Source organism: Platichthys flesus, chromosome 18, assembly GCF_949316205.1.
Source record: "Platichthys flesus chromosome 18, fPlaFle2.1, whole genome shotgun sequence".
In the NCBI taxonomy this organism is placed as follows: domain Eukaryota; kingdom Metazoa; phylum Chordata; class Actinopteri; order Pleuronectiformes; family Pleuronectidae; genus Platichthys; species Platichthys flesus.
The window spans coordinates 5,102,917-5,130,797 of NC_084962.1; the positions used below are offsets into that span (position 1 = coordinate 5,102,917).

Genomic DNA, 27,881 nt, shown 5'->3' on the forward strand with positions numbered 1-27,881 from the left:
GGGAGCCCTGGAGTTTTGAAAGCAGAAACAAGGCTTCATTAATCTCCACCACAGGGTCTGACAGCCCCCGCTGTATGCGCCTGTTTGCAGGTACCAAGGGTGTAGTAATATATTAACACCCCCTGAGGGCTGAGCATAGCGGTTCAGTTAAACCTGTCAGGCAGTGAGCTGACTTAACCAAAAACTGTGTAGCGCTGCATGTGACTCCCCCAGCAAACAAAGCTTTTCTGAGCACAGATACTCATAATAGAATAAAGTCTACTGGAAAACTAATCAACCAAGTAGAAACCAACACCATCCAGTTCAAATGCTTGTTAAATAGTTGCTTAATGGTTCATTCTTACACTTCTGCTACCATACGAAACAGGTAATCACTTGAATTACAATAACTTTATCCATGAAAACAAAGTCAAAAGTGCTTCACAACAAGAGAGCAAATGGTTAAAATACAGTAGGAAGTACATAAATTATAGTAGTAGTAAAATAATAGAAATAAAAGACGAAAATAGCCTGACACAATTCAGGAATGTGCCTTCCAATATGTATTTTATTTAGTTGAGATTTCAATGAAGAGACTGACTCAGACAGCCTCATACAGGGCCTTGGGGCCCTGATGGCAAATGCTCCCCCCCCCCCAATATAGTTAGAAGCCTATAGCTGCTGAATTTTGACTGCAATGGGTTCAGGGTTTACTGATTAACACCAGAGAAAAGGCTGTTTGCAGTCATTAAGGCATGAGGTGATAAAATCATGTAAGATCCTTTCTGCATATCTACATTTTTGTACTTTATCTCAAATTTGGGATGGTAAAAAACGGTGCTGTTCTAGACCCATAGAAGTGCTTGTGTGTGTTGCACCAAGCCTGTAAAACCTGTTCACTTCTAAGCCCCAACGAAGAAACATACCGCTGAAGCGTGTCGGGGCAGAAAATAGACTTAAAGATACATTCACACATTTGATAAAGAAAAAGAGGCATAGGATTTCTATGAAATACGAGCCTATGTCTGTCCACAAAGACACTCATTCATACCATCAAGTGAGTGGAGGGTTGCCAAAATACTTTTTACTGAAGAAGGTAACCTGAGAAAGCCTCCATGGAGCATGTACCTGCAGTGCTCTGACTCACTGCTACAGGAGGAGAGGAGGAAGTCTGGACTGCTTTGTCAACAGCAAGCGTACAAGGAGGGATGCAACACAATCAATGCACATTTTGTAGCCACAACATCTATTATTGTGTTGCTTTTTGATACACTCCTGTGATGTGAGGTTTGATATCGTACCAGCAAACCAAAGACAAAGTAATTCCTTTCTGAATCCTGAATGTGACTCCTGATACTGTCCTCCTCTCTTTTGTTCTTATTGCTTTTAATCAGGGCTTGACGGAGCAGGACTGAGCTGGAACAGTCACACCCTTTGTAAAGAGAGGAATGATGTAGGGAAGGAGTAATAGAAGGAGGTTGGGCGGGGTGAGCCTTTAGATCAGAGCTTCTTCCAAACAACTGTGTGCTAACTAGTGCGAGTCTGTGCAAACTCCCCTGCCGGCAATCCTGAGGGAAATAAATCAATGGAACTCCTGAACTGTATATGCTGTATAATGTGGGCACAATTAAACAAGGGAAAACTGAGCTTGGATCTAAGTAGTGACACCCTGCTGTTGCCATCCTAACGCAAAGAGAAAGCAGAGAAAAGTAATTGTTATAAAAAATTGTTTGTGTTCAGATTCTGTCAAGGCAGGAAGACTATGAAGGATTATATATTTTTTCTTGCAGATTATTATACCTAATTTTATCAAGCGATTGTTTCGTAAAACAATTGTTTTGCAAGTCACAAGTCTCAATCCTCAGTTACAACGTCCAAGGGGATGGGTCTTGATTCAAGTTCTAAATGAAGACCAGTAAATCTTGAGTCAAGACCAACAAGTCCTATAAGACAAATCCCGAGTCCAGCACCAAGTTGAGACCAACAAGTCCCCAATTAAAATCCTAAATCACAAGTCAATACAAAAAGACCCATGTCAGGTCCCAAATGAAGACTAACAAGTTTCCCTGCCAATTGATGCACTGCTTGAATGTGTTTGTGAGTGGGTGAATGGCAGTAGCCTGTACTGTACAGCACTTTGAGTGGTTATCAAAACTGGAAAAAAGCTCTTTATAAATACAGACCATTTAACATTTATACCAAATCCCAGGTCAAAAACATCAAGTCCCAATTCAAGCTCCAGGTGAAAACAAGTGAATCCCAAATCAATAACAACAAGTTCAGAGACAAGTCCAAATTCAATACCTGGGTGGAGCCTTCTGTGTTTTGTGTTTTGTGCCCCTCAACAGAATTAATGTAACATTAAAGTTGAGTTATTAATTACTTTTTTTTATTCTGTCAAATCAGATATATAATCATCAGGTTTATGAACTGAGCACCAAAGGAAGACAACGTTTTTTTAAGGTAGCATCTAAAAACCTGCGCCTTACCGAGGGTCTCCTTTGTTCATGTTGGTGAGGGCCGGGTGCAGAACGGTCTGGTTCCCCTCCATCTCCACCACACATTTTGTTTTTAGGTCTTTTTCTGGATTTAAACAGAAGACAAGAAGAAAAATAATGCATTTTTAAGGATAAAATGAAAACATAAACAACCTCAAACAATCATTGATATAATGTTTACAGGTGAGCTGAGTAAAACATATTATATTTTTGACCTAAAATATAGATGTGAAATGTGCGGTAAAAACACATTCTCTAATCTTAATAATGCACATAGTAAAAGAGTTTAAGATGCATTGTTCGTATATATCCTAAATGTTGTCTCTGACACAGCTCTTACTGCAGAATAACAAGTGGCATGTGTTTATTAGCGTGTATCAGTTGTACTCGAGATCGAAATGCAAACAGGCCAACGAGGAGAGGCAAAAACTACTTTCATTGATGATGACTCTTACAGGACTCCTTCCTGCAAACACTACGACCAGTTTACTACTCAGACAATAAGGGAAAGCATTGTCACGCCTCTTCCTCATTCCTGTACTGCAGTGGGAGGTTTTAAAAGGTGAGGACAGCACTGGAGCTTCCAATCAGAGCTGGAGACAAGGCATATGTATCATGCATTCTTGTGAGGTCATGGTTAATCTTGGAAAGGTATATTTATTTTTCTGAAAAAAAAAACCGTAAATCTTTATGCATATGTAAAAGGACAGTAAAGGGTAGTGAATCATGTTACTGTTGTTCAGGAACACAAACGTCTGTAAGCTGAAGCCTTGGTCCTGCTCAGCTGTTGTCAGAGTTATTTAGGCCAGTGACAGTGCATTTAACAGGTCCCTCAGTAGGCATAACAGTCCATTTACTGTCAGGATGTGATGTCAGTTTCTCCTCTAAATTTTCCACTTTCACTCCGTTGGCACTCCTGCCAAACTTTCCCAAAAGAAGGGGCAAAATAGACCTTTTCAGAGCCTGACAGAGAAGAAGTAGGAACTGTAAAAGAGAGGAATGGAGCCACATGTTTGTCCAAGACTAACTAAACTAACTAAATTAGCCATGGCCTCGCAAACTCAGAAAGAGAGCAAACACCAAAACAGATATGGTCCACTGCAGAGCTGATAAAGTTCCGTCAGAGAGGTGGACATGGTGGTTAACTCAGGGAAAATCACATGAATGTGTTGCCGTATGGACTCACAACAGAAAAGGTGTCACACATGGTTTCTCGGACATTATTACACTCACCTCTCCTGTTCATGGGTCGCACACGAACAGCGACCTTTACATTGGAGTCACTGAGGCTGTTGTCATCCATGATGCCACTGGACCTGTGGTATTTGAATGAATGGACATAAGTGAAACCAGTTACAGTATGTACTGTATGTACTCATATCAAACTCTTAAAGTACGGTTAGATGCAGTTTTTTTTTTTACAGCAATGGACAGTTATTAAGTTAATTTACTCAAGTAATCCTGAACTACGTCTCCAACAGCCCTCTGTTCATATGTGGCTCAAAGCCTTTGTGTAATGTCACACATGCTGGACTTGGAAATCCGCTGCAGGAGAGCAGCTCCTTTTCTGTTTCCATCCATTCATTTTTTCCACAAGGACACCACCAGTTGTCCCTGGTAGGTTTAAATTGATGACGTTCACATTTGAGGTACTTGTACTTTATATTAGTAATGGCATCGACCCCTAACTTTGTCGTTTTTCCTTCCTGAAACTTCCTTGTCCAACAGCTTTGGTAACTTTTCAGATGACAGTATAAACCACCAGATATCTTCATGTTCAGTGTTTGCGATAAACCGAAGACTGGAGTGTTTATTTTTTGTGTTGAGAAAAATTCGAAATCAACCGACTAAAAAGCCTCTTGCATTTGCTGGAAAGTGCTTCATCACAATTATGTAATCAGGCTGCTTTTTTCTGAGCTCATGAAAACAAGACTTTTTAGAGAAACATGGTTCTCACTGAAATCTGATGATCTCCTGGTGAGGATCTTATAGAACATTATGCATTGCAGTAGATTAAACAAACTAAGTATGTAAAGTAGTTCAAATGAGCTCATCTTTAAACATTTGAATGAATGCAGCAGGGATATTAACCCGAATGCATCAGACAGAATGGTAAAACATTTTACTGCACCATGAGACCTTTTACTGACCATACTTTAAGTACATTTTCCTGACACATACTTTTACCTAAGTAACGTGTTGAATGGAATACTTCTACTTGTAAAGTGTGGAGTTATTATTCCTTTATTCGAGTAAAAGATCTAATTACTTCTTTCACTAATTCCCTTGAATTACACCTGAACGCATCCTACAATTATTTAGCTCCTGAAACTTCTTTGCGCGAGATACGACGTCTCTATAAATAAACCCCCCGGGAGAGAGCGACCGCTGCTTAATTCAATGACAGCTCTATTCAATCGCACCTTCAAAAGCAGCTCATGGAAAACACACACACGCAGACATAAAGTGTAAATACAATAAGAGCAGGGAACTGACCGGGTTGAGCAGCGCGCAGTGGCTTCTGTCCCGCAGGCTTCTTCGAGTGCGCACACAGCAGCAGCGGCAGAAAGCAGCAGCAGCTAGCATGGGACGCTACAGAGCCCAACACGGAGAGGACGTTCAAACACGCTCAAAATGACCGTTCATAAATGGAGCGCCGCAAGACAGTGAACTACAGAATCCATGGCGTCTCTGTCAAATGAAACCTTACATGAAATGACACCCTCGCGGCAGGGCTCGGCTCATTCTCCCGACTCCACCTGTTGCATTTCCTGAAACTTCCCGCAGAGACCAGTCAACCCATGTCGACTCGCAGCTAAAGGGATTTGAGATTTAAGTGAGCTTCAGGTTCACACGCACGCACCTACACACACACACGCACACGCACACGCATAAACACAAACACACTTTCACACGCGCGCGCACACACACACAATCAGACTCGGATTAAAGTTACTCACACTTTGTATCACAGACATCAAACTGTGCCGTTGAATCTTATTAGAAACTTAATGAAGCTGCTGGTCTTAACGGGCCTTTACGACACTTGACGACACACGCCGGCGCCTTACGACAGAAGCCGTGTTCGGTCGGACGCAGCGTGGAGTTGTTTACCATCCCTGACAGCCCTCTCGTGGACTATTGAGTTCACATTGAGCCTCTGACCGATCGACACTCGTTTGAAATTGGACTGTTGGTGTAAAGGGAGACATGGGGAAGCCAAAGAAAAAGAGTGAGTGTGTGACAAAACGGTTTAAATGTCCAGAACGTCTTTATAAACTGCCTGAGCCGGTTGTAGCTTGATGCTAATGCTAGCTGTAAGTTTACTTTGCGACTGTTTCGTAGCTGGCCAGTGACTTAACTCTGTTTTTTGACGTTAAATGTGGGTCACTATTGCAAGGACAACACACTACAGACCTATTTCATGTAGTTATTAACGTCTGGTTAAGGACAGTGGGCTGCTGAGTAATAACCAGTATAAACTAACCTTGCTGCTTGCTACTCATGTACAGTTACTACTATAACAGTGTATTTATTCAGTTTACATTGTACATATTACATTTCAAATGTTATAGTTCCTGTATTTTGTACGTATTTACTGCTTTTACTCAATATAAATCACTATCCCCTTTTTTGCTGTAACATGGTAAAAATCCCCACAGCAATACTGAGAGAGGACTAGCTTATCTTATGAACTCATATTTTTTATTTCCATAATTATGTCCAATATATTAAATCTCACTTTATTGGTCATTGGTGTTTGTCAGGTGACCTCAGTCGAGCCGAGCTGATGATGATGACCATCGCTGACGTCATTAACCAGCTTCTTGAAGCCCATGAGGAGGGCAAAGACATCAATCTCAATAAGTAAGTCTTACCCTGTTCAAACATACAGACACTTTTGCATAGGTATTCATGGACCTCTATTGTATCTATTCATAGGAAAGCTTTGTTTTTCTGTTAAGGTTTAATATCTTGACATATATGTCAGTGTTAATGTTTCAGTACATATGTATTTAAGCTCTATACTTCCATGTTTTGCATGTGTAAATGTAATGTCTGGATCAGTATTGGCCTTTGGTATAGTAGAGTATATTATACATTCTATATGTTTGTTTTTTGGCTACTCATCTCAGTGCTCTTCTTTGTCCTTTATCCTCTATGCTCCTTCTTTATACAACTCATAATAAGTCATATTCTGTTTTCAGAGTGAAGACTAAGACCTCAGCTAAATATGGACTTGAATCTCAGCCCCGCCTGGTTGATATCATTGCTGCTGTACCTCAACAATACCGTCGTGCTCTTGTGCCCAAACTAAAGGCCAAACCTATACGCACTGCCAGCGGGGTATGTAGCCCTCACTCTCCTGACTTTAACTGAGTACTGGTATTAGACAGACACCTGATTTATTAAATTATAGAAGAGTACTGATGTTGTAATTTATATAATGCTTCTCTCTTTCACAGATTGCAGTTGTGGCTGTGATGTGCAAACCTCACCGATGTCCACATATCAGCTTTACTGGCAACATCTGCGTGTATGGATTTCTGTGTTGTTTAAACTTACTCAGTTTTGTTTCAGATAAGAATTACTTTATTATGTAGTATTAATTATATTGTAATATGTTTTCGTCACTTGAAAAATGGTCACTGCAGATATGGTCGATCATTATTATGTTGATTTTAATTTTAGGGACTGTAAGACAGGAGGATCAGTTTTAATTGCGTATTTGAGACAATGTTTTTTACATGTTAACAGAGTTATATGTAGCTCTTAAATCAATCTCTTCTCTGGCAGCTACTGTCCTGGTGGACCGGACTCAGACTTTGAGTACTCTACACAGTCTTACACTGGTTATGAGGTAAGTTGATATCTAAACCAGGCAGGTTTTCTGTTAGTTTATATTCACACAGTTATCTGCTGAAATACACATATTCTGGTTTCATTTGTCTTTGGAAAAAGATAAGTTGTCTTATTTTTGCATTAATTACCTTATTTTCATGATAAGTTGGTAACAATGTCTTATATTTACTATTAAAGCTGCTTTTATTTTGGCCTTTTTCTATATCATTAATGGAGTCTTGTTTTGGTAGTCGCTGTTTCTACTGCTCAAGCTCTATAATGCTCAAATTAATTTTGTTTTGCTCTGATCTTTCCTTTAAGCTGGTCATATTTGTCATAGTTGTGATCATTTTTGTTTTTCTCCCTGACAGCCAACATCCATGAGAGCCATCCGAGCCCGCTATGACCCCTACCTCCAGACTAGACATCGGGTGGAGCAGGTCAGTGTATTCATGTTATATTTTTCTTCAGTTGCTCTGCATCATTTAATTTAACTAGTTGATTGAGTTGTCCATCGCTGATGGCTGACAGCATTGTGTTAGTCTAAAGTTATGATAGCTCATGGCTTTTAAACTCCTACCAAGACCATTCCCCTGTTATTTAAATTTATGGCCACATTAGTTTAATTCAAGAGAGCAAAACGATGTATTAGAGCAACAGTTTATGTAGAAGTGTTAATTTGCCACAGCTCTCATTTTCTTCATGGTTGTTGGAAGTCAGTTTTATGTACAACTCCTGCACAAGGTATAATTCCAATCTATTTCGTAAGATTTTATGATTATTCTTAATAACCATCATTCTAGAGAACAACATTATTTTACTATGCTTCACTGCATGTTTGTCTACCCCCAATTACAACCTATAAAATGTGGCATTTTATTTTCCTAGTTGTACAAAACTTGTGTGTGTTCTCTTTGTGATGTATAGCTGAAGCAGCTGGGACACAGTGTCGACAAGGTGGAGTTTATCGTGATGGGCGGCACCTTCATGGCTTTGCCTGAAGAGTACAGAGACTATTTCATCAGGAACCTACACGATGCTCTGTCGGGACACACCTCCAACAATGTGGCCGAAGCTGTCAGGTACTGTTAGGAAATTTTGTTTCCCACTTATAAATAACTCCCAGACCCCCAAGGAGTGGCCGTAGTGTCTGCAGATTTCATAACTTTTAGTTATGTGATCGATTCTAACTATTTATTCTTTTTCATCTGTCAATTGGTCTTGGCACGAAAAGTCTTAAAACCAAGTATGTTCATGGCATATTTATATTATTTATATTCATCTCTATAAACCCTATTAACTGTTTGTATTTGCTGTGGGTAACAAGTATTATATCCACCAGAGGGAGCTATTCCACTATTCTTTTAGCAGCCATTACATTCTTTCCCTTTAGCCCTCCTCTTCAGATGGATTATTTTTTCCCAATCACAAAACTATATGTTAGAAATGAAAATTCATCTTCCAGACTTTTTATGCAAGTTTTTCTTCACAAATTTTGATTAATTTCATTTTCAGTTAAGCTGTGAGTTTATTGATTAGTCTTTCATTCTTTTTAGTTAATACATTTTCAGAAACTAAATAAAAATGCTCATCCTCATTTCCCTGAGCCTGAAGAAATATTGACAAGTTTCTTGTTTTGTAGGATAAAAGTATCAAGTAGAAAATCATAATTTTTATCAATTTTGTTTCTGTATATGAACTATTCCACTATTCTTCTAATTATTTCAGCCAAAACCATTTTTAATAAAGTAAAGAAGCTTTACATCACTATACATTATTCCCCTGTAGTCACCCTTTCAACCATTTTCAATGTAAAAAAAAAAAAAAAAAAAGGTTGTTTCTTTGTCTTTTGTGAAGCATGCAGAGTATTGTGCCAAATCTTTATTAGCACTCATTTGTTCTCACTTGACTCTACCCTCCCCCTCTCAATTGAACTTAGCATAGTTAAACACTAAACATCCATTAGGAAGCTAAGATGTCATGACCATTTGCACATATAAGGTCGTTGAATGAACACATTACGAATTCAAGAGCAAGATAAAGTTAGGGAGCTTTGAATAAGTCCTCCACACCTGCATATATCGATTTCTCAATTACGGAGTTGGACCAGCTGTCGGTGGAATTGGGCACACGTCTGCTCAGTATGGATTAGGTGCAACTTTCTAGATGACTTGGAGAAGATTCAAAGTCAAAGTACAAATACCCATTTGTTGAAGAAGTCAGACAGATGATTGGAGCAAATAATGGCTTTTTCCCAGGACTGAGGCTGGTTGTCAGCAGTGGCTATTTACTTTCCTAAACTCAGATAAGACGCAAAAGGTGCGTGTGTGTGCGTGTGTTTGTGTCAGTAAGCTGGTAGGTGTGTGTGGGCCTGAATCTGCTGCTGCTTTGTTATCAGCATAGTTCGTTAAGATCCTGTGATTGCAGTAATTGTGGCGGCGGCTGCTGAGTTTGAGAAGGAGGAGGCTCTTGGTCTGGGTAGGAACAGGCCGTATCTCTGCCTGTGTGTGAGTGTGTGAGTGTGCGTGTGCGGGTGCCTGTGCGGGTGTGTTTTTTTTTTATGTTTGTGATGTGTCTTTTTAGAAACACACTCACTTCTCTGCCGCTCCCCACCCTCACCCGGCACCTGATGTGATCACAGCAGCCAGATACCTTGAGATAATCGCCTGAGATAATAGACTTTTTATTGATTCATCTCATACAATCTGATCATCCTCTCTCGAGCATAAACTTGTGTAATTGGTGTAAATCAGCCAGCAGACTGTAAAAGATGGACATTTATTGCTAGCAGAGACAGAATCTGAAGGAACATGAGCTGGCATGTGGAGAGCTAATGGTCACTGGAGCAGCAGGAGTGAAAATAAACGTCTGAACCGTGTGACAGATTGAGATGTGTCTGTTTGTGCTGTTTGTGAGATTTTTATTTCAAATAAGTTGGAAACTAAAAAGGGAGTAGTGGAAAGTACGCAATGATTTTACTTAAAAGTACCACATTAACTTTTCTTCTTTAGTAATATTATTGATTTTACCGAAAGATTTTGAAATGCTCTCACTCAAAACCCTGCGCTTGTACTCAAATATACCCTGCTTATGCTTAGATTTCCTTCACTTCAGCTTCAGCTCTTCTTCTCGCTACTTTTCGTCTATTCTGTCTAAACCAATAGAATGCCAGTTTTAATGATGACAAGTTTTTGATCTCCCTCGTTTTGGTTACTTTAGCTGTATCCATTTAGTTTTGTAGTTGCTAGCAACAGTGTTCCCATAAAGTAGTAAAACAACTTAAGACGCTTGATTTTGCCTACACTCAACCTCCGTGAGGGTGTCGTCGATTTCCTTCTAGCACACTGGCAGGAAGCCGCGGAGGGCAGTAGTGCATCAACCCGGTTAATGTAAGCGTTAGCACAGCAGTCACAAAGAAGTAAAGCCAATGCACTGAAAGCAGATAAGCACAAGGAGGGTATATTTGAGTGTGAGCGTAACATTTTCAATCCGAGCATTACAGAATCTGATAGTGAAATCCACACTGTTCTGCTCTCAAATTGAAAGAACCTTCTCTTGAATAAAGATCTATTACATCATTAACTGTGCCTATACTATATATTTTGTTAAAAATAAGAACAGAACAGTCTCAATAAAAAATGCCACCGAGGATGCCACTGAAAACATTAAAGTATTGTCATGATAATTATTTGAAAGGGTATTTGTAGTTGGGATTTCCTTCACTGCTCAGGAGTCTGGATCAGTTGTTGAAAAGTAATAACATTTAAAGAAGGCGATGTATAGCACTATCTCATCTCTTCCTGCATCTGGCTGCTTCTCTTCACGCCTTAGTGCTTCTTTAATCAGCAGACCTACTGCTGTGTGGGCAAAATAGTTTTTAATAAGTCCCTGTCACGCTGCGTGCAGTTCAAAACTCATCTGATAATTAGTTACAGAGATTTAAGGTCAGGCTATCATTGCCGACGTCCATAGGAAATCCCCTTCTCTGTTGACTTTAGCTGAACTTGATAAAACCTCAGGTAGTTCAGATAAATATTCAGACTGCAGGTCAGCAATAGCAAATAGAACTGGCTTTAGTGTTTTCCAGGCTTTCCTACGAGTTATGACTGACTTTAGTTTTGATTTAATAGGCTTGAGTTGAAAATGGCCTTAGCTCCACCTCCTAGGCACCTGCTTTGAGGAATGCAAGTTTTAATATAAGTGTATAAAAACCAACAAAATGTGGATTCATTTGGACTAACATATCCATCATGACACAGGCAACTTTCTTAAAGACAAAATAAATCTATATAAGATAATCTGATATTAGATTGTTTACTTGTCTTGCTGTAGGTGAGATCAAATGTTGAAGTGGCCACTTTTCATTCTCCGATAGTGGTGATGTTACTTTTATTAGTTCGTTTTTTATGTATGAAGCTAATCTTGGGCTTACTTTAGACAACATTAATTTAGGAGGTCGGGGGGGGGGGGGGGGGCACAGAAACGGTCTCTGTGGGGTTTTGGGTGGGTGACTGCTCTAATGGAAGCGCAGGGAAGCGTGTAAGGCTGCTACGCTTCTCTCCTGGTGACGGTCAGATTTCCAGATATGGGAGCTGCTCCTTTCCGCCGTTGGATAAATGCCTTTGCTCATAATAAGACCAGAGGCATTGTTGTCCTATCTACTCAGCTCATGTTATTGGCTGGGCACCACCTCGATGGCCAGTGGTTGAATGATGAGAGGCAGGTATGAATGTCATCACTGACAAACATTGTCTTTGCATATCTTAAAACAGATGTCCTTACTGTGAATACCAAACTTACGACGGTTAAATTTATTGTGAGGGAGTAGTTATAAATAGGATAAAGTGTCTGGCCCCAGAAACCTTCGGACTATCACCACTTCACATTCTGAGTTGTGCTCATTATGATGTACAGAAAGTAACATACTTTCTGTCAGTTAAGAGAGAAAAACATCACTGGATCACAAAGGAAATAAGTGAACACTAGTTCAATATTTTATATCAGATAGATTTTCAGATAAAATTGCACCGCATGTGTAAAATTGATTTGGGTACTCAGAAATAATTGGGTTTGTATTTTGAATGTTTTCTTCTTTTAAAAGCGTCTGTAAATGAGGTTGAAATTGAACATTATTGAATGTGAATTTGTATGGTAGCATGGGAACAAATGATTTTTCACAGCTGACTCCTGCTCTTTAGCATCTAAAAGCCTCTATGTTATTGCGATGCCTGTTAAAGTTAACGTTGTCAACTGTTGATGCACAGTAGTTTTATTTTGTAGAGCTTTCAGCTGCCTGCTCCTGGAAATTGGACTAATAAAAGCAGTGGGATTAAGCTAGACAACAAAACCAAGTGTGGACTATTTGCAACTATACAACTTTTTTGACCTTTTATGTAACTTTGGTGAGCGGGTACAATCTCCTGTGAGTGAGTGTGACTGATAGTCGCAGCTTAAACTATCAGGCCCAGTAATTTCCAGAGTAAGGCTGAACTGTAGATCAGATAAAAAAGACTTAGAGGTCTTATAAAAAACGTTTAAAATATGAAGAATTCACGAAACTGGGGATCATGGGTAATATGTGTTTCAGTTCAGTGAGTGGGACTACTCAGTCAGAGCTGCGGTCAACACAATGGTAGCGTTGTGACCCTGTTGCTTGGTTAAAGTCAAATACTGTCGCTTTAAAATCAAAACGATGAGCTGAAAGACACTAAAGCGCTGTGCAGTGCAGAGGGGAAGTGCAGAGATGATTGGTAAATGGTGGTTCATCATTACAAGGGACCTCACTTTGCTTTCTGTCATTTGAACCATTGTTATCATAAAGAATTTGGGTTTTGATGCTTTAATTCTCAGCCCGTGTGGAAAACAGAGAAACAGATCTTAGCCCATGACTAAAGAATAACTTGTTTGAAATGCTTGAGACTTAATCATCCACATCCCCCCACTTTCATGACTTATACGTGAGTGAGCAATTCAAGCATTTAGCATTTTTTTTTTGCATGTCATCAGTGTTCTTTATTGCTTTAGTGTGTCTTTAATGTGAGGTTAGTGTTAAATGTTTGGATAATGAGCCGTGCAAACTCGCAGCGGGTGAATTGATGTTGCTAAATGATCCCAGCATGTATAGTGCCCTCCAACACTGAGTGAGGGCTCTGACTAAATAGTCTAATTAAAAAAACATATTAAAATAAGCAGGAGCTGTATTATAAGCTATAAGATACATATTATGAGCAGAAATAACGCTCAACGGAAATTACTGTTTCCTTCTGCAGGTACTCTGAGCGCAGTAACACCAAGTGTGTGGGAATCACTATTGAGACGCGGCCGGACTACTGCCTGAAGCGACACCTCAGTGACATGCTGGGCTACGGTTGCACCCGGCTGGAGATAGGAGTCCAGAGTGTCTTCGAAGACGTGGCCCGAGACACGAACAGGTCAGTGGGTGAGGGAGGGAAGGAATGGACAGATGCAGATAAGAAAGCAGATGTTACGTAAAGGCAGCTGGTCTGATGACGTGTGCAGTTTACCTGCAGGCTTTTTATTTTGAAATGACTCATGTGACAGTTGTGATTCTTGCAGAGGCCACACGGTGCGAGCTGTGTGCGAGTCCTTCCACCTGGCAAAGGACGCCGGCTTCAAAGTGGTCGCCCACATGATGCCGGACCTGCCCAACGTGGGGATGGAGAGGGATGTGGAGCAGTTCATTGTAAGCACTGACCTTATTTTGTTGTTCATTTTAACACTTCCTTTAACAGAACCACGCATTTTTACCGTCCACACAGACAGTCCGACCTCATCCTTTCAGCTGCAGTAATGTGCGTGGTGGCAATTGGCATGCAGTAGAGTTCTCTCTCATCCGAGAACTTTTCTTTAACTCTTTAGTCTGTGTACCTGTTACACAATCTGTAAGAGCAAACATCCGCCGCATCCTTCTTTGGCTGCGTTAGTAGACTGATTGCTTCACAGCGGCGCGACCAGTCTGTCCCAATTCAAAAGCTAAATTAAAAGCTTTTCAGCATAATGTATTGTTGTTGGAGAACCTCACTGGTGCAGCACAAAATACAACCTGTACTTCTTCACTGTTCTTCTCATTGAGAAGTCAACAGAGTGATGAAAGTGACAGAGGTGTCAATATGCACATGATTGAGTGCGAGTTTTCCATCCATTTCCTCTGGGAGTGCAAATGGCTCGAGGTGAACTGGCAACATGGTGGTTAAACCTCCACATCACCAGGACGCCAATTAGATCTCACTTTTAAACAATCTTCAGATTCACAGTCATTTGGTTTGGGCTTATGAATGAGATTAGTACGATTCTAGACGACTGTGTGTCACTTCTAATTGTCTACATAATGGAGCCTCGCCGACTAAAAGTCGATGAATAAGAAATCCTCCAATATGAGCCTTTTCCAGAAGTTTCTTATTAGATCATGCAGATAAAACAGTGTAAAACCAGTATAGAAAATATATTTTCTTATTCAAAGTGCTATATATTTGTTGAATTTGTCATCACCCAAATTTTGTGTAATATTCAGTCCCCTTTTAATGAATGTTTTAATCAGTTAAAATATTAAAATATTGTAGGAGAGTTTCTGAGTTCCATGTGGACGAAGTTGCGTAAAGTAACATATGAGATATTTTTAAATCTAAAAATAACACCAGTAACTTTATACAGCAGGCTTATCATTAGTTTTATTGTTTGTGACATTAGTGATCACCTCGCTTCGCCATCTCTTCGCATCAGAGTGCGTCATTACTATTTGTCTCGCAGTGGTATGTAACAAGCAAGTCCTACGTGTAGCGTCTGAAAATAGAATCGGTGTACCGGTGACAGTCGACTCACAGTCCCAGCTGTGATGTGAAACTCCTGTCAGAAGCGTCTCAACAGCAGGCTTACTCTAGAGCTCTGATTGGAAGTACGGCTCTAATATGAAAGTGCAGAATGAGACGGTGCTGCCGCCCAACACGACTGACTGTGGGATGTAAATGAAGACTCTGTTTGAAGCTCGGCTCATGCATGTGACACAGAAATCAAGCGATTTAAGACGACAATGAAAGGAAAGGGTGTATTACTAATATGTGCAGGTAAGTATCTGAAGTTGTGAGAGAATGTGTCAGAACCAGCAACAGTGAAAACTCTCTCTCTCTCTCTCTCTCTCTCTCTCTCTCTCGCTTACGTCACAATTTATTCAACTGTGTGTGATCAGTGGCCTGGGGGGGGGGGGGGGACCCACTGCGTGTTGCATTACAAAGGAACAGTCTTCAGTCTTCTGCAGAGGTGAAGAAGTTCAAACTCTCAATGTTCCCGTGTAATGAGATCCTAATTAAACATGAGGAGACAACACAGAGAGATGGAACCCTCACATGTGATGCAAAAACAGTTTAATTCTGCTGGGGGTATTCAGAGTAGGACAACATCAAGCCGGTAAATCCGAAATATTATTATTTATTAATGTTAGGGCATTACAGTGGTGCGGTGGTTAGCACTGTTGCCTCGCTTCAAGAAGTCTCCTGTTCCTCCGGTGTGGAGTTTGCACGTCCCTCCCATGTCTGAGTGGGTTTTCTCTGGGTGCTCCAGTTTCCTCAGGTTAAATGGAGACTCTAAATTGACCTTAGGTGTGAAAGTGTGACTGGTTGCTTGTCTCCTTATGTTGACCTTGCGATACGCTGGGGACCGAATCCAGTGTACCCCTCCTCTCGCCCAGTGTCAACTGGGATTGGCTCCAGCTCTCTCCAGATTTGTTTTAATCTGCTCTCTTGTGGTTAAATTACCTTGTAACGCAGCCAGTCACACCTCCTTAATGAGTTTGACTTTAAGGAAAATGCTTTATTTTTTGGTGCCGAGTAAGATGAGGAGATCGATACAACTGTCTTTTTTTTTTAAAGGCAATGGCATGGTTTTTTTTCCCGACAGCATTATTTCTTCATTTCACGCTCAGATTTTGTAACGCTTTCCCGCCAAACCTGCCCTCTCTGTTGAATAGTGCCTGGTCACGTGCACAGTCCTCTGCGTCTGCACTCGATACACTGTTTGTGCAGTGTTGATTTCTTCCCACTGAAATCAACGATGCCCTAGTACTTTACTTCTTACAGTGTCCCTTATTGGTGGTAACTGTTCAATCAGGTTCTGTGGATCACACACACCATTATGGGACCGACTCTGTAGGCCAGATATGTAGATACATTTCAGTTTACATAATTTGATTAAAACACATTTTGTGTGTATGTTACATATTTTCTTCCACAGTCCTAACACACCCAAAGAATTCATGATCAGCTAATCTCAATATTCTCACTTTTAGCATTAATCGTGATGGAATACATTTGAATACTTTTTACACAACAAAAAATGTAACTTTTACTTTGATGTCTCATATGCCTCCCACCTCACCAGCTATATTTTTTTCGAAATGTCTCAGCTCATAGCACACTGACCACGCCAGTGTGCTTGCAAAATCAAATCATCAATCACTTAAAAAACAAGGCTGCAAATATGACTTTACCAATTCAATCTGATAAATCTGATCAAATAAAATATAATCCATGCTGGCAAGTGATGAGTAGAATCTGATAAAACAGTAACCACCTAGAGATTCTATAACAAGTAAAGCCAACACTACCACAATGATATCATTGGTCATTGTCATACCTGGTTCTCTTTTGGTTGGGGAATTTGGACAGGGTCATTTCACAAAACATTAAGAGCAATGATGCAGCTGTGATACAACTAGACCAACTAGCAGTGGTCTTCCTAGGCAAATAGATATAAAATAGATAATACATGTATATTTATATTTCTATACATTTTTATGTAAGTATAAACCTGTCTATGGTTGACAAACTTAAGAATAAAAAAACATCTTAAATGACATCTGCAGTTGCATTTTCCTACGTATCAGCCGCATGTGGGATGGTGCTGATATACTATATGTCCAGTTAGCTTGCATTGGTTTATATGTATTGGCTGGGCTCTAATGAAATCACAATATAGTGTAGATCCCACAGAGGGCAGGAGTAGATTGGAAGTTTAATGAGCTGAGACTCAGCAGATGAAGCCACACGTCTGTCCCTCAGCTGACCAGACGCACCGTTTCCGGCACGAAATGATTCTTTTGTCTTGTAGTTTTTCCTGAAAACTATTTGAGGGTTGTCTGGTTCCTTTTGTGTGCTGTCAGTGCTGAGTGTGTAAAATGAGAATGTGTAGCAATGAAGGCAGTGAGGACACCCCCCCCCCCCCCCCCCCCCAATCTCCTCAGCATCAACAACTCTGAGTGCTTCATTTTTCACAGGAGATTTAAGTCGGGGAGAAGACTCCGTGTCCTCCCGCAGATTTGTTACATTACCCCTCTGTTTGTGTGGGTGTGTGTGGGGGTGTGGGTGGGTGTTTGTTTCCTGAGCCACTAGTGTGGGGGGATTTGTGTGTTTGATGGTAATAAGGAGGGCAGCCGCAGGTCGACACAGTGAGGGGAAGCAGATTAAATGTGTCCTCAGCCCTCACAGCCTCCTCCTCTCCTTTCTTGTAACATTTCTTTTGTCACTTTTCTCCTCCCTGCCCTTACTTTCTCCCTTCTCCTCTGTCTTTTGGGAGAACCGTATTTTCTCTCTCCTGTCTCCTTGTCTGTCTCTTTTCCCCCGCAGTTTCTTTCCTCTCCATTATCGTTGACTTTATCTTTTCCTTCTCTCTTCTCTCTAGTTTTTAAAGTTTCTGTCTTCTTCTCATCTCTGCGCTCACGTCATCTATCTGCCCACTCTCATCTCTGTCCTCTTCCAATCACACTGTCAATGCGTCTGCCTTTCCGCCCTCCTATCTTATCACACCTCCAGATTATGCAGGTTTTGTGTGGCTCCCCTTTGCTCCTCCTCATCATGTCTAATCTTCCATGACAAGATTCCTGCTAGCAAGTGGGGGGAAATGCAGGCTTTTGAACATCTTAAACCCAGGATCCAAAATGGCATCTCAAGGAAAAATCAAATTGCTTAGTTTGCATCCTGCTACAAATCGTGCGGCAAGTTTATCATTTGGACACATACTCTTACAGATGCAATACCTCCATCGAGGGCATTATGTTTAACACCCTGTACGTTTGTTTATCAGCGCGATTATGCGAAAACAATTTAATGGTTTTCCACAAAACTTGGTGGAAGGATGATGGGACATTTGCTGAGAAAGAAAACTGAGCATTTTGTTGCAAGATTCTTTTAATTTCTTTGACAATGTGAAATAAGTAATTGTTTGACATTTTCACTGACTTCCCAGGGAATAATTCATGGGTCTTGATAATATAAAGTGATATATATGAGTGTTTGAAATTTGGTGCAGCTTGATTGAATTTAAGGGCAATGTTCTGCCTCGGTGGAGGGACGGCTGGAGGTGGAGGTTATCATGCTATTCTGATGGTCAAATATAAACTATATGAATAGTTTTTCGTAAGATTAAGAATTGATGTATTACTCATAAGGAAGTGGTGGCCTTGTACCACCCTAACTACTCATATGACTTTTATTTGTGCAAATTTACAAATTTGTGCGGACTAAACTCGCATTGTTCTAATGTAGTCTGCCTTATCCTCTTCCACTCTCACAACTTTGGAGCAAGAACGCCTAAAATGACTTACCCGAATTAAAATGGCTGTAGTTTCTGATTCGACGAATGAATAGGTAGGCTTAGGTAGGCACTCTATTGTTTGATATTCTAGTTATAAGATTAAAGGGAACATAGTTTACTGTATTGCCTCCTTTTATAAGAAAATAATCTGGCACTTCAGATGTTAATGCTCTACTGTGTTCACCTGCTTAACACAAACACCGAGAGTCCCCTTCAATTCAATCAAGATGCACCACATTTCACACAGACATAGGTATTGGTCCCCTTAATGCACAAAAATGTTCCTGGATCCATCCCCTGATCCGGATCAGCACATACATTGTAATGGCTTCTCCCTTGACCCGTACAGCATCCGTCCACCAAGTAGCTTTTGTGCAATCCTGCTGACTAACAAACAGTCATGGGCAACAAATGCCTGCTGTTAGGTGCTGAGCAGGGACAGAGTTTTTTTCTTGCTGGAAACAGGTGCCTGCGGCGACCGACAACGGTGACGTGAACGTGAACAGTTCCGCTGAGGGTCAGACAGATTAATGACGAGCTGTTACTCCCTATAGAGCTCTGTTCTGGTGATTCATCACCTCAAGCAACACCAAACCTCACCTTAACATTGTTTTCACTGTGTCGTTTTAGGTCATTTTTTAGAGAAATGTGGATGTTAGCTGTTTTAAGAGGAAAATAAATGATTCTGTAGCAAGAATATAGATGAGTTTTTAATAATTTTAGCTGTAATAACGCCGCCTATCCTACGCTGTGACTGCAGCTGCCTGGTAACCCTTAAAAAGGATTAAGAGAAAGAATGGATGGCATCAAGGGAAATTCCAGACATCTTTGTCTGCCTGCAGTGTCCATATAGGGAGGCAAATGCTGCAACTATGATGCAAACAAGGGCTGAGATTTCAGTGGAGGGATGTTTACTTGGAGAACTCCATGAAATTGGTAAATTAATGATCATCATAATGACATGCAGGCCTGCTCGATACAGAGCTCTTCACCATTGAATGCCAGTTCAAGGAAGAAGGGATCTCCCATTCAAGCGTTCATCCTTTTCTAGCTCTTGTGTGTCAGCCTGGGTCACAGACCAGTTGATGAGCGGCAGAGGGCAGTAGGAGAACTTTGCATCCTCCTTGCGTAAATTCTGACTTCCCTGATAATTAAATTCGATTACATCCCCCCCCCCTCCCCGGCCTGATATCCTCTCTCACTTATCTCTTGTGCACAGATGCTCCGTGTTCTCCTCTCCACCGACGGATAGGATTTTCTGTGATGGTAGCAGGTGCAAAATCTCTAAAATAGTCTCCAGACTCCTCTTTTTTTCACGCCACTGAAGGATTTTTATTTATCAGATTGCGTTCCCCCCCCCCTCCCTTCCTTTAGATTTAGTGAAGTGGTCCCTTGTCCTCATGTGATTAAAAGCTGTGACAAGAGAGAAACGATGATAACACGGCCTGTTTTTCGAGAATGGGCCTCAATTCCAAATCTTCATGGTTGTGATCATGTGATAGTCACTACAGAGGGAAGAGAATGACTGGAAATCCCTCTGATTCCCCTCAATGCACTGAACTGTACAGCGAGATTTGTTTCCTTCAATTGAATAACTGAGCTCCGCTGCGCTGTCATCTGTGATATCTGCTTTCCATACGCTGAGGCGATGTCTTTTATGTTCCCTCAGTGCTGTAGAAGCTTTGTTGAATGTTCAGACACTTGTCTTTGCTGTGTAGAAAAAACTGGATGATTCAAGTGAAAAGAAATGTGGGTATTTCTTCTTTGCGTACTTTATACGTCCAGGTGTGAGTGCTAACACTGCAAATATAGCAGTGTATATCAGTTTAAGTCCATAAAGTGTATTACATAGTGATATGACAACACAATGACCTGTAGTAAAAGGGATAATGTTGATTCATTTTGAAATACATAAGTATTTTTGAATTCACTTCCCGATTGTGTCGGAAAACAATTTCAGGAGACTGATGGGAAACAAGTTGTAATGGAAGCTTTGACTTTGTGAGCTGGAGACTCGTTCAGTGTTATTCAGCCCTCACGTTTTCATTGTCTTCGCCTTCGCATTAAATATGCTTTAATGGGCCACATGCATCTGTCTGTTTCTTTGCAGGAGTTTTTTGAGAACCCAGCTTTCAGGCCAGATGGTTTGAAGCTGTACCCGACCCTGGTGATCCGGGGCACGGGGCTGTATGAGTTGTGGAAGACGGGTCGCTACAAGAGCTACACGCCCAGCGCCCTCGTGGACCTCGTGGCCCGAATTCTGGCGCTGGTGCCGCCCTGGACACGAGTGTACAGGGTACAGAGGTAAGAGAATAAACAGGCTTGAGGAGATGGAAATGCACGGGACACTATAGTTTAGAACTCCATTAGTCAATATTGATGACATAAACATTGATACAACTGTCTCAATTGACGATGTCCATTGTTAGCCCAACAGCAGAACACACTACCTCCTTACCTTATCATTACCGTTATTAGTGTATAATAACTGGCTCCCTCCTTACCATCTCAAAGTATAGATAAAATAATTATTTGTATCAGTGACCAGATACATTAGCTGCATATTTTGTAGATAAATGATCTGTTATAGATGTATTTCATTCTGTGGGTGTTTCTGTAATCTCAAATTATAAAGCTTTACTCCCATCATCTCTGCTCTCGCACACCTCACCAGGGACATCCCCATGCCGCTGGTGAGCTCCGGAGTGGAGCATGGAAACCTGAGAGAGCTGGCACTGGCCAGGATGAAGGACATGGGCACTGAGGTGAGACTCAAAGGCCTCCCATATTAAACTGAAAGAGTCTGTGTCAGCTCATTCTCAGCAAGGGAGCTAATAGACTTTCCCAGCTGGGATGCGATCCAAACGGTCACAGCCGTACTCGGGCTGTGGAAGTTGCCAACGGACAAATGCTGACTGTCGGAGTAATTTGCATGCATTGCTGTTATAGGGTAAATTGACAGATTAAAAAACCTCTCCGGTATAGTTTAGAGCTTTTGGAGCATGCAACTGAAGCACCCCCCTCATCACAACCTGCACATATATTGAATTTGACAACTTTAGTAAAGGGTGAGCTCATTCAGGCTGAAAACACCAGGCCAGGGTTCATCTTGCAGAAACGCCAACTAGGCACACCAGGCAGAAGACCCCTCACTAACTTCCATTAAAAGACTCAGACAACACCTATGGGGTGAAGAGCCCCCTGTTTGCTTCAATTAGAAACAACCAAGGCATTTATTGACCATGAAACTGGAATACCACCCACACACCTCTGGTCTCCACCCCCCTCTAAGTCAAACATTTTATAGTTTTTAAGTTCGGAAATATAATTTCTTAATGGTTTGTAACTTTGACCTAGTTTCCATTAACTTAATCTTTATCGTGTTTAAAGAGATCTGTAATGTCCAGAGCTGTAACGGTTGCCTTTCCCAGTGTAAACCTGCCTGTTTGAATGGACTGTTTGCTTGGCCTGTGGTTATGCTAGATGCTTTCGTTTTGAAACTGTAAAAGTGACCTGCCATAACAGATGCAGGCAGTAAAGACCCTGAAGCTGCACCACTGCTGCTGCACAAAGAGCTGTTCACCATGTTTATTGGAGGTCCACTTAGAGCGCAGAACCCCCATGACATCACGTACTCTGCTGCTGGTCTTCTCTATTCTAAGTTTATTAATATTGTACAAGCCCAAATTGCAACAAATTCGACAATACATTTTCACCGGGCTTTAGTAATACCAATGCCAAGTGTGAAGGTAAAGAGGAAGATTGAATTAGTAGAAATATTGAGGCTCATCCAAGTAAGTGAAAAGGTTGTAATCATTAAAATTTCAGTTTCAGTTAATTTTACACTATTGTTTTAATACTACAGTGAACACACCTTCAGAACTGAAGAACAGAGCAGCCAAAATTACTCACAGTTTTTTAGTAACACAATCTGATTTCATGTTCGTTAACTTGCTGCAGAGTTCATAGGTCAGCTGAGTTTAATATGCAGCTCTTCATCTAACGGCTCACTGTTACTGCTTCTACTTTTCTTTTTTACACTCTGACACATTTCAAACATATATTATAACATATAGATATTTACACATACAATTAAATTAAACTAAAGCTTGATTTGTGCATGTTTTATAGTTTTAGTCTTTATAGTGAAAATCAACCTGATGTACGAGTCCCTCGAGCTTCTAAACTGGTTTTACCATTAACATTTTTCTGTATTTGCAGTGTCGAGATGTGAGAACCCGAGAAGTGGGCATTCAGGAGATCCACCACAAAGTCAGACCTTACCAGGTAACAGGCAGCACCAGTACAATCTTGTATCATTCAAGACTGATGACCAAAGCTCTTTCCTAATAAGTGTGGGTGCGTAAATAAATGGTTTCAAAAACTTTTGGAATCAGTCCAGATGATTGCCTCTGCTCTCAGCCGCAATCCCAGCAGCAGTGGCTACAATGTAACCTTATGGGGCAACTGTGACATTAAATATATAAATGTACACTAAAGTTTTTTTTTTCACCAATAAAAGGCTCAAACTTGGGTTCTGGGTCTTTGCTAAGAGTCTGGCAGCTTTACACATATTTCGCTCTCAATTCTCGTGAGACTCGGGTTGTTGCAAGACGTCAGAAGTGGCAGTGTAATAAGAGAGGGGAGATTGGATTTTTTTACAGAGAAAATCTATTATGGCTGACATATCCTTTTCTGATGTGGACAATGTTTATGTAGCATTTGACTTCACTTTGTTCGAGCTGCAGTACTCACCAAGAGCTTTTACCACTTGGAGAGAGAGGCAACATGCAGAGGATGGACAACGAGCTGCTGCCACGGAGCGAGTGAGACTTCTAGTTGTGTGAGACTTATAATTTTGCCAGTCATAGCAAAGACCCAGAACAACAACTTGAGCCTTGTATTGGTGAGAAAGCACTTTTAATGGAACTTTCGTTAATTGACGCAGTTGCCCCATAACTTTACATTACATCCACTGCAGCTTTGTTGCGACTGCAGGCGGAGACATTCTTTCTAACAGATTCCTCAAAATTAGGTACCATTCATTTACTCAACCCCATTTATAAACAAATGGCCCAGGTCGTTTGAAAGGTAACAAAATTCCTCTTTAAGATTAACATGAACACAAACGTGTTCCCAGGTGGAGCTCGTGCGGAGGGACTACGTGGCTAACGGCAGCTGGGAGACCTTCCTCTCCTACGAGGACCCGGAGCAGGACATCCTGATTGGCTTGCTGCGGCTGCGCCGCTGCTCCCCACAGTCCTTCCGTCCCGAGCTGAAAGGGGGCGTGTCCATCGTGCGTGAGCTGCATGTTTACGGCAGCGTCGTCCCGGTCAGCAGCCGAGACCCCAGCAAGTTCCAGCATCAGGTGGCTATGATTACCCCCCCAACCACCTTGGTTTTTCCACCAGCTGTGAATCTGATTGTTTTCCCTCCCAACACTGAGACATCTCTCCTGGTCTGTACTTTCCCTCCCCGTGCTGGACTGGAAAAGTTAAACACTGGGATTAAGCTCAAAATCAGGGATAAGTAGGTCAGATGTTGTGGAAATACTGGTTTTACAATGTTTTCTTCTGTGTCTGTCGTCATTTGTCCTCCCTGTGTAGGGCTTCGGTATGATGCTGATGGAGGAGGCAGCAAGAATTGCCAAAGATGAACACGGCTCTGGAAAACTGGCCGTCATCTCCGGTAAGAAACACAACAGCACATCAGGGAATCATTTCTCCTTTCCAAAGACATCAGAGCACAAACTTTTGCAGTACTTAGCCCATATATGACTTTAATATGTGAGTATTACGCCACACAGCCGCTTAATGGTTTTTAATTCCTTCATGCATTCTTTTGATGGGTTGAATATTTGAGATGTATTTTCAAAAACTTCACAATATTTCCATATCAGGTTCAAAAGTTAGGTTCAATTTTTAATAAATTCAGTTGGATTAATTTAGACCAATTGCAAAACACATGTTTCAATAGAAGGACATTTCTGACGCACATGAACAATTTTCATTTTGCATCATTATCAACAGTTATATGTTAAAATGATGGAAGGTGAATAAAGTGGATTATATCGTGAATAGCATACGTTTCTTCAAGTGTAACTTCACCCCTGGAATGAATTGTGAATTGCCTGCCTGGAAATTGAAAATTGCCTTGACAACGCTGAGCTGGGATGCGGGGCTAAGACACACACACATGCACATACACACATGCACAAGCATACAAAATACCAATTGCAAAGTTATCTAGGTTGTCTAGCTATGAGCAATGACTACAGTAGCAGCACACACAGCTTTTCGACAGAAATGTCAAATGAAGTAGAGGCTGCTCGCCTCCAGATTTTCTTGGCGTGCGTGCGTGCGTGCGTGCGTGTGTGTGGGTGGGTGGTCGGGCGTTGGTGTGTGTGTGTGGTAGTGCGTGAGTCAACATTGAATTATAAATGAGCGAACTTGATATTAAATGTTTTTTTAAAACCACCAATAATGTGTGATGACTAAGTGTGCAGTATCTCTATAATGTCCTCTAACGTCCTGTCACTGCAGCTCTAAAGACTAGTGCAGATAGGAGATAAGCCATGCTCGAGTATTGGTTTTGGCTTTAGCGACTTTGTGCTCCTAAGTAAAAAAGGGACGTTTCTATTTTTATCAATAACCTACAAGAAAATAGTTTTTCCTTGTTCGTGTGATGCTTTTACAGTAAGTTGTTTTGATGTCCTCTGTCCCTGGTTTGTTCTGCAGGAGTGGGAACACGGAACTACTACAGGAAGATGGGCTACGAGCTGGAGGGACCCTACATGGTGAAGGACCTGTATGAACCTGGAATGGACTGAAGCTCGTCAACGTCTTTTTTTATCTGGACAAGTGCAAACAAAGCAGACGCGCGTACACGCACAAATTGTGTTATTTATCAGGACAATATTCCTCCTGTGGTATTTTTAGTTCTCTGTTTTTCAAGCGTCAGAGGAGATAGTGGTTGGGTGTGTTTTTTTTCCCCTCTCAGCTCAGGCATCTGCTTTTTATCTGGGACACACTCGAGAAACGCTGTTGCACTGTCTTCTGTTTTGTTTAGATAAGGAGACAGTGTGACGACGTCGGGAGTGAGAGAAAGTTATACGAGCATCTTGGGAACGAGGTTTGGAGTTCAGGCTGAGATGCCCTCAGGTGGATGTGGACATTTGACATTTTCAATGTTACATTTAAGCCGTTTCTTTTTCTAAACATGCACCAAAATAAGACAAACAGTGTTGGTACTTTTAGCTTCACACATTGAAATGAACGTTTGCCGCCACTGTCGCGTGTATGACCTCGGTTTCAGCGAGCAGCATTGAGTCGCTTTGACCAGAAAATGACAACAGGGCTGCCGAGGCATTTTTTTACCGCCACTGAAATATTACGTTTCGGTGTTGATTTAGGACGAGAGATGTGTTAAGCATCACAGTTTGAGTTAATCATGTTTATGTTGCAACTAAATGGAAAACCCATTATGAGTCAAGCGTTCATTAACGGCTGGCAGTGGATGAATGAACAGTGGGAAGTGTCCTCACTGGGCAGCCGTTGTGTAATTGCACAATTTTGATTTATAGGGCAGGAAATTCAATATTACATAAATAGCCTTTTAAAGCTCCACAGTTAATCCTGTTTCTGGTTTTTACTTTCATGTGTTCTTGGGCTACATGTATTCTGGTTAATTCCAGATGTTGACACATCACTTGACCGTCGTTTTGTTTTTTTGCCCTCAGAGAATAAAGTATATTTCAGTTACCATTTTGTGTCCTGCTGGTTGTCTCTTAAGACATTTTAATAATAATTAAACTTTAATGGGAAAAGAGGTTTTAGCTTCCAAAGAAAGGTCACGTCGTGAGAGTGGGGCCTATAATGTGTTCCCCAGTGTCAAGGGTGTGGGCCCCTGATGATTGCCCTATGAGAGGGTTTCAATGGCTCATTTGATACAGCCTTTGCAATTACATTTCCATCCGTTACCTGTCTAGTGAACACTGACTGAATGCTGCGTTCAGCCGCACTCTTACTGAAAAGTGTTTGTCATTTGAAAAATAGCTACCAGTAAAGCACGAGAGGCTCATGCACCGACCTATGTCTCATAGAGATCCCGACTGCACGGGGGCGAGTGAAGCTGAACGGCCATGCGTAATTTCCCGGATGCGGCCACGGTGTCGTGACTGTGCTGTGCTGTGTGTGTGTTGCAGTCCTGACGCAGTGAGGGATAAGGCATTTTTTTGCGGGGGGGCGGGGGGCTTGCTCTCCACGCTTGCTCACTCCTGCAATCAGCTGTGAAATCTGAAAGGACTTTCCTCCCGCTCTGACTCGCTGAGTCTGTGCTGAGCTGATTGGTGCTGTAGGAGGAGGTAGACTTTGGTCTAATCTTCACTGCAACATGAGCGGAGGTGTAGCAGGTTCAGTTAAACTCTGCTGAAGTGAAGGTTACAGAACTTGTTTACTACAATTACCAGTGGAAGGTGAGTGGAAAAGGGTCTGGGGCTGCTGAGGTCTGTATATCACTTCTCCACTCAATGCCTCGTTAATCCTTATATATAATATAATAGCTCAATAAAGGCACATAATTAATTGTTTTTTTTCACATCACTGAAGTTATACAATGTAAAGTTTTACCACTTTGGGGCTATAATAAGAATAGGAATAATTGATTTTGGTGCCTTTCTAGACACCTTACAATATGTCATAAATAAACCCATAAAGAGTAAAAGTATCAAATGTTAAAATCTGATTGACACAAAAATAAATATCAATGCCACATTTAACACAAGAATAGTTAAAGAGTAAAATCAATTTAACAGGCACCAACACCTAGTGTATATAAAGGTGTAGTATATATAAATATATAACTGCAGCAAATTCATAGATCCAATATTGTAACGTAGCAACTGCCATTGAGCGAGGAAAAAAACTTGTTTTACTTTTTCTTTCTTTCTTTTAATTTAATTTT

At 41.1% G+C, this 27,881-nt stretch overlaps 2 protein-coding genes across 6 annotated transcripts in view; one reads left to right on the plus strand and one right to left on the minus strand.

Moving 5' to 3' along the window:
• The window catches only part of LOC133973650 (kinesin-like protein KIF13B), a 33,904-nt gene extending 28,616 nt beyond the window's left edge, over nt 1-5,288 (minus strand). For 2 of the 5 annotated variants that reach the window (XM_062411635.1, XM_062411634.1), the window contains exons 1-3: nt 4,974-5,287; nt 3,711-3,793; nt 2,469-2,562 (exon numbers count right to left, since the gene is read on the minus strand). In XM_062411635.1, coding sequence (XP_062267619.1) covers nt 2,469-2,562; nt 3,711-3,780 — 164 coding nt within the window. In that variant the 5' untranslated portion in view covers nt 3,781-3,793; nt 4,974-5,287. Of the gene's footprint in view, nt 1-2,468; nt 2,563-3,710; nt 3,794-4,973 lie in introns of all 5 variants that reach the window. The other 3 variants (XM_062411633.1, XM_062411632.1, XM_062411636.1) reach the window with 3 other exon arrangements.
• A 152-nt stretch (nt 5,289-5,440) lies between these two features.
• Nucleotides 5,441-26,683, plus strand: elp3 (elongator acetyltransferase complex subunit 3). Its single transcript, XM_062411637.1, has 15 exons — nt 5,441-5,709; nt 6,245-6,344; nt 6,686-6,824; nt 6,944-7,014; nt 7,275-7,338; nt 7,691-7,759; nt 8,247-8,401; nt 13,589-13,750; nt 13,896-14,022; nt 21,031-21,224; nt 21,595-21,685; nt 23,142-23,207; nt 24,061-24,288; nt 24,527-24,608; nt 25,658-26,683. The coding sequence occupies exons 1-15, from the start codon at nt 5,688-5,690 to the stop codon at nt 25,747-25,749; spliced, it is 1,662 nt and encodes a 553-aa protein (XP_062267621.1). The 5' UTR covers nt 5,441-5,687; the 3' UTR covers nt 25,750-26,683.
• The last annotated feature ends 1,198 nt before the right edge of the window (nt 26,684-27,881 follow it).

Coding starts and splice junctions, on each gene's coding strand:
- elp3 (XM_062411637.1), top strand. CDS start 5,688: ATGGGGAAGCCAAAGAAAAAGA. Junction 8,402..13,588: donor AATGTGGCCGAAGCTGTCAG/GTACTGTTAGGA, acceptor TTCCTTCTGCAG/GTACTCTGAGCGCAGTAACA. Junction 21,225..21,594: donor CGAGTGTACAGGGTACAGAG/GTAAGAGAATAA, acceptor ACACCTCACCAG/GGACATCCCCATGCCGCTGG.